Consider the following 11,584-nt stretch of genomic DNA (forward strand, 5'->3'; position numbering starts at 1 on the left):
GGGAGAACTGGAGTGTGTGAAATCGAGAAGGGGAAAGAGAAAGCGAGAGAGAGAGAGAGAGAGCGTCGGTGGGGTTAACCGGGGTTAATTAGAGGGTCCGGCAGGAGAGGGGGGCGCTCGGTATATAAGAGAGCGGGGATAGAGCTGGCTTCTTAGAAAAGCTGGTGGAGAGAGACAGACAGAGAGAGGAGGAGGAGGTTCGAGGAGGATTATCAGGGAATCTTCTGGGCTTGGTCGAGTAATGGGAGAATCGAGCAGCTCGGTGTCTGTTGATGTGGAGAGGATTTCGTTTGGGGGAAAGGTTAGGGTTTCTTGATCTATTGGGACACTTTCTTTTTTTTTTTTTGAATTTTTTTTGGATAATTGTTTTAAATCTTGGATCTGATGTTGTACTGCATTTGAATCGTCAGGTTTCTTTGAGTTTTTTTTTGTTGTTATATTTTTATTGTTTGGAGTATTTAATTGAAGGGAAAGTGTGAGGTCTGGTACCTGTTCTTAATGGTGTTATTGTTGATTTCTTTGGAGATCGAATGGGAACTATGCTGTTGATGGAGCCGTTGTTTATTATTTTTATTTTTATTTTTATTTTTTGCGTGTGACGATGGTGCGCCTATGCAGTGGTTTCTTTTTACTGTTGAAATTGGTTTCTTGAATTTTTTCCTCTTTTTTATCCGCATGTTTGTAACGGAGCTGCTCATGAGTTCTTTCTTTAATTTCCTTACAACCCAGTGATATTGTTATTTCGTTGCTTCTTTCTTCTTTGGGTTTCTTGATGGTTTCATAAATCTCTCTTTCTCAATGTTTTGTATGGTTTTAGGCACTTTACTTGGTTCTGTTTTATTTTCTTTTTTTAATTACTTTATTTCAGGAAAGATTTCTTTGAAGACACCCTTATGATGTACGAGTGTTTGCATCTGAATGGACTTTTCCCTTTTTCCTTTAGTGGATGAAAGGGGGTTCAGTTTTATATACCTACGTTCCGAGAAATGCCGTCAGTTTTTGAAAACCCTTTCGCTGCATGACTGATTTTTTGGGTAGTTGATAGGCGAAATAAATGAGTTTATATATAAACGTTTGGGTTTTTATTTATATATATATAATACTAGATCTATTTCCCCCTGTTTATGCCATGAGGAATGGCTTTTCGCCCATCTCTTTGGTTTTTTTTTTTACATAGTAAAAAATTTATTAGATAATTTGTTGTTCGGCGTTGTGTTCATGATGAAGCTCTTGAATACTTGAACCGCAACCATTGCTTCGCAATAGAGTTATCCTTTACTTCAAACAACAGCAGGATATGACTTTCTGATTGAACCTGCAAAGTGTAAAGAAATATATATATGAGGACATGATATTAGCTGAGGTTCTTTCAATCTAAACATGCATCCTAGTCAGACTAAAGACCAACCAGAATCTTGTCTTCATTGGTTTAGTGATTTATCATGCAAAAAATCAAATTTGGACCTGACATTGACAACTTAAGAGCTAATAACACGTGTCTGCAATTTTAAATCTTTAGATCAAAATTGATAAGTGTAGAAAAGATTGATTATTAAGTGATTCAAAAGAAATCAAATGCACCCAAAAACTTGAAGAGCTTGATGGTATGTGAGCAAGTGAATCTGAGCGTTGATGAGCTTTTGCCCTCCAGCCGATTGTGATTGCGTCTATTTGAAGTTATTAGAAATTTTTCAGAAGTTTATCATTGGAAACTAATGTCATTGCATTTTCTTACCCTTGTTTTTTGCTTTGGCATCGATAATCATCAACTGTGGTTCCCTAAGTTTCTGTGATGTTTCTGTTATTTTCCTCTGAATTAAAAACAATTAATTTTTCATATTTGTCCTTTTCCCTCATGCTCCACATTGGAGTAGTTAACTACTTGATATTTCTTTTGTTGCATTTCTGTCTTTTCCTCTTTTGTGTAACGAATCTTATCTCTCTAGTTTTCCCCCTGTTTTGACTTCAGAAATAACTAAATGCTGTATGTTTTGTACTTCCAGGCTTATAATAGGTTTTCCTTGGTTTATCCATATTCTCTTATTTCTGATCATAGGTCCAATACCAAGGAACTGCTTTACTTATGTATCACTTCCGCATTTGCTGTTCTAGTTTTTTGGTTGTTTAAAAAGTACAACATATATATATTTGTATATTTATATATATATATATATATATATATATGTATTGTTTATATAAACTGCTAATGGTCTTCAATATCCTCACAATTGTCTATCTGAAATGCTGAAAAAATTCAGAAAAAGGTTAAGGTGGAAAACCTTTGCAAAGCTCTGAACCACTATAATGAATGGGAAGAAAAGATTAAGTCCCTGATAATCTTAGGAGGTGCTATCTCTTTTGCTAAATCTAAATGCTTACTTCATGGAGTCTCACACTCTAGCATCATATCTGAACTGAAGAGCCATGTTTCTCCACCTTTCATTTTTCTCTGCATACCAGTTTGATGGATCTATTGATGTCTGTGATGGAGAACAGATTTATTGTGCATAAAATTTAGTGCTGCTGCATGCTTCACCTATGTTACCATGAACAAATAATTTAGAATAATTTTGTGTTTATATTAATTTTTGTGAAATCACATTTTTATCGATGTATTTTGTGCTTGTTTTGAACCTTGTTCGTTTTTTTTAATAAAAAAAAAGGGCCTGTCAATCAACATCTTTTTCTTTCCATGGTTGCTAAATGTTTTATGCTGGCTACCTGCAGGAACATCATATACAAACAAGCCATGGTCCAATATCAGTTGCTGTATTTGGAGATCATGAAAAGCCTGCCCTAGTTACTTATCCAGACGTGGCTTTAAATTGTAAGTATGACGATGCCACAAATGTGTTAGCATGCTTGCTTCCTTTTCTTCCATCTGTTTCAATTATTTTCCATTTAACATGGAGTTTACTGTATTATTTCAAGGTCCAAAAAGAGGTCCTTTAGCTGTTTGTTGTACTAACTTTTTTTCACATCATTTTTTGAAAAATGACAATCGTCATTTCATCACTTTCAATTTTACTTATCAGTAGGGTAGATGTACTTACAGTTGTGCATGAGCATCCGTCTTTGTATTATTTTATGTTACTGTCTTGGAAAATCTTATGCCAATGTGCGCTCCATTGTATGCTGACTGGGAACTGCTGGACTGGCACCTTGCAGGGTGAAGGGCTTGCCCGGCCTTCATACTGCCAATTTTGTGCTGCCATTGTCAGTGCATAAAGTAGTGCACACTGGATGTAGTAGTGACTTGTTAACTTAGCAGTTTCTTCTGCTTTCACCTGGCACATCTAACCTGTGTATGATGCCTGATGCTTATCTCATAGATGTGTCATATGGGCTCTGTAACTTAGTTTGGTTGTTTTCTTGATAAGGAATAAGATAGGGCATCGATAGACAGAGTAAGAGTGAAAAAGATACTTTTCAGCGTCTCTCTGTTAAAACAAGGAGTTTTGTGCACTCAGTCTACTTCTTGTTTATTTGATCAGATATGTCCTGCTTTCAAGGATTATTTTTTTGTCCCGAAGCTTCTACATTGCTGCTTCACAATTTCTGTATATACCATATTAGCCCTCCAGGTCATGAGGTTAGTAATTTTGCTCCAGCATACATTTCATTATATATATATATGCGAAAAATGTATAAGATGTATTATATTCCTCTTCTACAATTTGTCACGTGATTTTCTTGGTCATCTCCTTTGAGTCCTACAGTTGGGAGCTGCTCCAATTTCTTCAGATGTTCCAGTGCCTTCTGTTGATCACTTAGCAGATCAGGTGGCAGAAGTTCTTGATTACTTTGGGTAATGCACTGTCTTATTTCTTTTCTTATTCACTGCAGCGCAGCTTGCAAATTATAAATGTGGAACTATGAATGGAGAAAGCATCTTCTTTGGATGCATTTGATTTTTTAACACTTTTTATTTGAAATTTTGCTCATTCCAGGTTAGGTTCGGTGATGTGTTTGGGGGTGACAGCGGGTGCTTACATTCTTACCCTTTTTGCTGTAGGTGTTTCTGTGAATAAGGCCTTTCAGATTAATGTTTTTATAGAAATTTTCTGACTCATGCTTCTAACAAACCGGTTGCAGACAAAATATAGGGAGCGGGTTCTTGGTTTGATGCTTGTCTCACCTCTATGCAAGGCTCCCTCATGGACTGAGTGGTTGTATAATAAGGTGCTATTTCATAGTGTCATTCTTTATTATTATTATTATTATTATTATTATTATTTTGTGAATCATTGTGATCTTATGCTGCTGAATAAACTAAAATCAACAGGTTTTATCGAATTTGCTATATTTTTATGGGATGTGCGGCTTGATCAAGGAATGCTTGCTTCAACGATACTTCAGCAAGGTATGGTACCATTGCTTTACTCTTCTACTCTTTTACCTTGATTGTGGTGTTTATTCTCGATCTCATTGCAATTTTTTCATTCACAGGAAGTTCGTGGAAGTTCACAGGTTCCTGAGTCAGATATTGTGCAAGCCTGTAGAAGTGTTAGTAAACCACACACTGCAGTTCTGCATTCTGTTTGGGAAGATTGTAGAATTTATATTACTATATTCTTTTCTTTTGTTTTTTAATTGTCTCTGCTTGTCCTCTGCAGTTGCTCGATGAAAGGCAGTGTACAAACGTCTGGAGATTTCTTCAATCGATAAATGGGTATGGTCGCCTACTCTTTCTGCTCTGTGAAGGAGTCAGCTAAAGATGTTGCTGCTGTCCTCCTCCTCCTAACACTTTTATGCTTTCCTGCCGATGAAAACGAACAGGAGACATGACTTGACGGAATCATTGAAGAAACTGCAGTGCAGGACACTAGTTTTTGTGGGTGAAAACTCTCCCTTCCACTCCGAGGCCCTTCACATGACCACAAAGCTGGACAGAAGATACAGCGCCTTGGTCGAGGTATTCTTCTTATATATATATATATATATGTATTATTTTCGTTATTGAAGATTGACGCATGATTAATGATATCATGACAGGTCCAGGCGTGTGGTTCGGTTGTGACAGAGGAGCAACCCCATGCGATGCTGGTACCCATGGAGTACTTCCTCATGGGGTATGGTCTGTACCGGCCATGCCAGCTGAGCTGCAGCCCGCGGAGCCCTCGCAGTCCATCAGGCATCTCCCCTGAGCTGCTTTCACCTGAGAGCATGGGAGTGAAGTTAAAGCCCATAAAGACAAGGGTCTCCCTTCCAGTTTGAGAGGCAAGACTCGCAATCACAATTAGGTGAAGTCCCAGGCAAGTGTAGCAATGGATAACGCGAACGGTGTAACATTTGAGATGTACTTGCCCTATAGATATGGTTTTGTAGCCCCTCTCTCTCTCTCTCTCTCTTTCTTCCTTTTGACGTGGAGAATGGATTTTACGGGGCTGTAGATATGCAAAAGATAAAGTTGAGGTGAGGGCGAGGTGGTATATAGAGGACAAGTGGAGGGAAGCGGGTGAGATTCTTACTATTCCATTCATTCGTAGTGACAACACGTGTAAATCTTTTCATTATTTATGACTGCCAAATAATAAGAAGCGATGTCCTTTGTATCCTTAAATCTCCCATCCATGCTGCTGAATAGTTTGTGATTGTTTAAAAATGTAGTATTTTCTTAACTGTGGGCTGTGGTCATCTTTCATGATGGTTGTATGTATAAATACCAACTTCATATGTTGTCGTTATAGGTATTTAAAGTACTGCTAATACTATTCTGTTGCCTGTTCGACTGTTTGTTACGGTCCAGGCAGGGGAATTGGTAGTGGAGATCGAACAGAATATTGTTGAGACTTTGGTAGTTTCGAACATCTTAAAAATAAGGAAATGCCTACCACGTCTATGCTTGTCTCAGGAACCGTTTGTCTTGATCTAGACTTTGCAAATGGCACAAGGTGGTTGTAGCGGGGAGAATGTTCTTATTTATAATTTTCTGCCCGTGCTTCGGTTGGGAGTGGTTGAATTAGTCTTAGATAATTAAACGGTTGGAGAGCATGGAGCCCATGGTGGGTTGAAGCTCTATCTCCTTTTGGGGGGAAGTTTAAGGCCGACAGGTTGATCACCATTTTTTCTAGTAGATTGGATGAATTAAATCATATGAGAGTAAATGCATCTGTGGGATCTTATAATGTAGTGGCAGTAAGATTGATCACACAAGATGCCATTGATCTCCTCTTTCGAGACCAGCGATATTCGAGGCACTTAAACTGATGCGTCTTACTTATAAAAAGAAGAAGAAGAAGAAAGATTGTGACTTGTATCATGTGGAGGGCTGGAGTGTTGTGCAGGACATTCGAAATAAACCTGTCATAACGGAGGCGAGTTCCAAATCTATTATGCGGACATGGTTTTTGTATACAAATTTATCACATTTTTGTAGGGTTGGAACTTCATTTGTCGTGCTAGCGCCAGATGGGGCATCAACGCTGGAGAATGTATACTTTTGTCGACAAAATCGCCTGCAAAGTTGCTACCTCTAAATCCTGCGCAGAATCAACTCACGATGTGGATGGTCCCACGTAGCAGTGAGAATCTCCGCTCGTACAAGCCCAAAATGCTTTTTATAGACTCTCATCCCTCTAAAGCGTCATCCAGAGTACTAAAATTTATTTTGAATTCACTTTCTGAGCAAGCATAAGCTTTAACACAAACACATGAATTTGTTACGTAAATCTCACAAAAATAACCAACCATAACTTTATCCATACGCACACAGACTTTGGAAACTCCTCCCAGATCCAACAGGTCATGGTTTTTTTCCCCCCTTCACCTCCGTGCTCTCTTGGAGAAATTATATCTCACATCATCTGCATCATATCAGCAGTACATTATAGATGCAAATCGAGACACAATGAGCAGGACCGCAATTCGAGACAAGCATATGATAAATAGGGCTTATAAAAACCAAGATGTATGATTGACGTACTCATGCTGCATATGGTATAGGATATAATTTTTTGCTCACTCGATCTTCCCTACTGCATCCGGCTGATCCTGTCGGAACCAGCAAGCAGGCCCGAAAAAAGAAAAGAAAACTTTTCGGAAGGATCCTGCCAGCGAGCTGAAAAAGAAAGCAGAACTATCACTAGAAGAGTGATCATGAATGAATGGAACGGTTGCAACAACTATGCGGTCATTTGTTTGATCAATTATATAAAATTTTTCCTGGACCTTTGTTTGGTTCATTATATGCGGGCCCAGCATCATTTCTTATGCACGCGTATGTTCCAGTTTCGCCTTGTCCTTTCGGGCTCGTTTGGTTCGCGGGAAGCATTTTCCTTCCTAGGAATATGATTCCTGGGAAACAAATTCCTAGGAAGAGAATGCCTAGGAAAATACTTTTGGCATGTTTGGTTGACCATGGAAAAGTGACAAATTTCCAAGGTGATTATGTTTGGTTGGCCATTCACTTTCCTAGGAAAGTTATATATAATTCCTATTATGCCCTTAATAAAAATTAGATTTTTAATGCTTCTTTAATGCTTCTTTAATGCTGAAGGGACTTTTTGGGAAAAAGTAAAAATGAAGTGATTCCCGCCTCATGGGAAAGTAACTTTCCCATGTTTCTCATGGGAAAGACTTTCCCATGAAATGTGGGAATCACATTCCCATGGGAATACAACTTTCCCTTCTCTCTCCTTTGAAAACTCCAACCAAACAAGAGGCATCTCATTACTTTTCCGTTGACCACACTTTCCCCCCTTCTTTTCCCGCGAACCAAACGAGTCGAGATAATTGGACCGTTGGGGCTGTTCGTCGCCGGGGACTGCTTAAAGCCACGTGGGCGATGCAGCCTAACGGTCGAGTTTCCAGTTCTTCTTCCATGGATTGTACGTCTGCTGCTAATGGCGAACGGCTCGACCACTGGGATCTCCCCCCAAAACTAACTTATCATTAATAATTATATTTATTTTAATTATATTTTTTTAAATTAGCACCATTAATCATGCTCTAAAATATATAAAATACTTCAAGACTAAAAAATTTTCTTTTAAAATCTCTTTCCTATATATCCAGCCAGCAAAAAAGAGTAGCAGAAATCTAGTTAGCGGACAAAGACATAGTATAAACTATATAATTTGTAATTATTAATATTTGATTTTGATTTTTTTTAAATATATGCATATTTGTTGTGGTTGTAATTCGGCCTGAGGGCGACCATGCCGGAAGGGAGTTGAGGGGATGCCGGCCGGGATGGAGAAGAGGGCCACCTCTGGTGCTTCGGGATGCTTCTAAGAAGACGCCGGCCAGGACGGAGAAAGGTGGGCCACCTCTTTGCGGTCCAAGGTACCTGCACAAAGCCTTCGCTAGGGATTCCGACAAAAACTTCGGCGAAGGCCCTCCAATGGCTAAGTTAGCAGAGTTTCCGGAAAGTTCTGTTTTGGAAGCCAGAGTCTCTGGTTTTTTCTGGGGGAGGAGTATAGAGTCTCTTTGAGTACCTTTTCATGACCTCTTTTATATTTCTTACCAGGGTGCCTCGATGGCGGAGGTATGGCCCCTGGTAGGTGTAGCAATCTATGGCCCCTGGTAGGTGTAGCAGGGTATGGCTCTAGTTGACACGTCATAGCGTGGCCATCAAGCAAAATACGGTGCGGTGAAGCTGCTGTAGGTGATAGCTGCGACAAATGCTTGGCGAGGTCAGCTCGAGCATTTGGTGGAGGTCGGCTCGAGCCTTTGGCAGGGTCGCGGGCCTCTGGCGGGACCAAGGTCGGCCTAGCTCTTGGTAGGGCCGAGGTCTGCCTGGTCCTTGGCGGGGCCGAGGTCTGCTTGGCTCTTTGCGGGGCCGAGGTCTGCCTGGCTCTTTGGACATGATCGGCTCGCTCGGTGGGGTTTGGGTGGTTTCATGCCGGAGTAGGACGATCTATTTTACCTCCCATCAATATTAAATCTCAGCTAATTTATATATTTCTAAACTACAAATCAAAATGAAACATGATATCGTACTGTTAAAATGGCCAATTTTATTTTCATTTGACAAAGGGATAAAAGATATCAAAAGTATATGAATTTTGGTTTCGAACCAATTTGAGTATCATGGATCGTAATCAAAGGTGCTGATTTTGTTTTGAGAAAAATGTATTTAGAAACAAATGCCTTCTGAAGCGTCAACAGATTCATCATATGGGTGTTAGGAAGAAACTATTGCCAGAACTCTCTTTAGTAGAATAATTGCTTATGGATATCTGTCTAGTAATTAAATGCTGAAAAAATTATTTTTTTTAATGACAGGGCTATTATTTGGAAGATAATTTAATTAATTTTAACTTGAGTAATGAAAGTAAGGATGCCAAACTAAAATCCATCTCGTGTTTTTCAAGTGATACTACCCTCAATTTTTCATGTCGCGTTCAAGTATAAACTAGACAGTGGTGCTGAATCAAGTTCTTACGGATGAACCAGACTAACATGTGACCGTAGGGAGCATGGTGTTGAAGTAGCTAGTTTGCAAATAATTCTCTATTGAAGAAGCAAGAGAACTTGTCTGGGTTCCAAGAGTTGAGGAACAAATATCTTGTCTAAAAAAGTGTTTTGAAACTCATTTACCCCCTTCAAATTTAACAAACATTTCTATATCAACAGAGTAATAGTTTAATAGCTGCCTTTGTCCGAATGAGATAATCAAGCTATCAAGCCTTTGTAAAGGTACAGATGGTCATCTTTGAATTGGAAATCAATAGTTAAAACCTACACATGCCTAAACAGATATCTAACAGCCCAACAGCTGCTTTTGTTCGAATGAGAGAATCAACTTATCAAGCAATTGTAAAGGTACAGATGGCCATCTTTGAATTTGAAATCAATAGTTAAAACCCACACATGCCTTGGATGTTGTCCAAAAGTCACTCAAGAAAGGCTCTGTTGTTATTAGATAAAACCCATCCGAGTTTAAATATGTTCTGCCTACACATCAAAAAAATGTGCATGAAACTCAAGCGTGCCCTCGGTTTACTAATAAAGGTGATGGTGAGCTAGTTCTCAAACTTCAACAAAAGGAAGAACAAAGCCCCTCCTGCTTTTATTCCGCGAATAGTGAAAAAGGAAATTAAGGAAGCCTCTTAAGGAAGCCCATCCTGCTCCGTCAATATTCAGCAAGAACGGAGGTAAAGCAATCTCCATTTGAAATTATGAGGCCCAATAATCCTACATGGAGTGAAGGATGCTTGCGTAAAGCTCCGGAACCAGACAATATATGGCAGAGGAGTCCTGTGTTTCCTCCCTCATGTAGCCCCACGTGGGCACTGGGTACCTCATGTGCCCCGCGCAGGCGGGGGTGTGACATTTGGTATTAGAGCCGAGGACGACTCTTGTTCGATGGTGAGAAAGGTGTGAGGTCCAAAAATTCCACATCGGAAAGATTCGGTTCGGAGTCTGGGCATATGAGGCGGGTGTCTCTAAATCTTGCAGATGCGTTTTGGATGGAAAACAAAATCGGAAAAGGATGAAGGACGCTTGCGTGAAGTTTCGGAAACAGACAATATCTGACAGGGGAGCCCCGTGTTTCCCCCTTCATGTGGCCCCCATCAAAGCCACATCAAGGCATTAGTAATTTAGGCAATTTGTCTGAGACTGGACCATGTTTCAGAAAATATATCAGGACATTTAGGTAGATATTCAGTTTTTGCACAAATAATATACATATACACTCATAGAAGGAACGAGAGTTTTATACTACCTGTCGGCCATCCGGGTGACCATATTTTTCATAATTCTCACGAGATATAGGATCAGTCGGAGCCTGATAGGCCTCGGATATAGACTCTGCAAAGTACTTATGGGCCTCTGAAACAGAAAACTGTAGTGTAAGTCAAACTAGAAATAGGAACAAATATTCTTCTTAAAGTTCAAGTTATGGTATGAGATATGGAAGAACACAATGACTCCTTCAACCTGGATCAGGATTCTTATCAGGATGGTATATATAAAATAGAGAGTCTTCAATATGCCTCCTTTATATCTGACTCCGAAGCTCCTGGCTCTAATCCAAGAATACTAAATGGCTCAAATGGCTGACTCTGAAATATGGCATTAGTATACAGCACTGGTTGAAGGTGAAGGCATAGAAAATAACTTGGTCACACGATGTAGATATATATAAAAACTATACTGGCATAATGTCTCCAGTAAGGTGTTTCTAATATCAGAACTAAAGATTTTTGTCAAAAAAAAAAATCAAACCAAAAGATCAGATGTGTTCAAAAAATCGTGTCTAAGTCGTATTCTCATTCACTGGAACAGAAGCTCATCTAACAATGAACATTATAAATTCTAACAAAAAGCTTGTGCACACAAATCATCAATTATGAGAATCAAGAAAGATATACATGTTCATCAATTACAAGCAGCCTTATCTAGGAGCTCACAGACTAGTGACTACCTCACAAGCTTTTTTTTTTGAGTTCTATCTTTCATACCTATCTGTTATCATGTCTTCACCCTAATTAAAAAAAAAAGACTTTTGAGTTATAAGTAACCACATGAAAAGCTAGATGTCTTATGACAAGTTGCAATACCTACTAAAATCTTGTGTCATTATTTTTCTAAAAAATCTAGTTGTCCTTGTCCATAGTATTCAATGTTAAATTGG

At 39.1% G+C, this 11,584-nt stretch overlaps 1 protein-coding gene across 1 annotated transcript; it reads left to right on the forward strand.

Moving 5' to 3' along the window:
• On the forward strand, nucleotides 1-5,563 carry LOC103702006 (protein NDL2-like). The gene is made up of 11 exons (XM_039129297.1): nucleotides 1-301; nucleotides 2,728-2,827; nucleotides 3,495-3,592; nucleotides 3,720-3,808; nucleotides 3,951-4,011; nucleotides 4,096-4,182; nucleotides 4,286-4,363; nucleotides 4,450-4,506; nucleotides 4,617-4,672; nucleotides 4,780-4,915; nucleotides 4,996-5,563. Exons 1-11 carry the CDS (start codon nucleotides 242-244, stop codon nucleotides 5,215-5,217), a joined length of 1,044 nt encoding a protein of 347 aa, XP_038985225.1. The 5' UTR covers nucleotides 1-241; the 3' UTR covers nucleotides 5,218-5,563.
• The last annotated feature ends 6,021 nt before the right edge of the window (nucleotides 5,564-11,584 follow it).

Source organism: Phoenix dactylifera, chromosome 8 (assembly GCF_009389715.1).
Source record: "Phoenix dactylifera cultivar Barhee BC4 chromosome 8, palm_55x_up_171113_PBpolish2nd_filt_p, whole genome shotgun sequence".
Taxonomy (NCBI): Eukaryota; Viridiplantae; Streptophyta; class Magnoliopsida; order Arecales; family Arecaceae; genus Phoenix; species Phoenix dactylifera.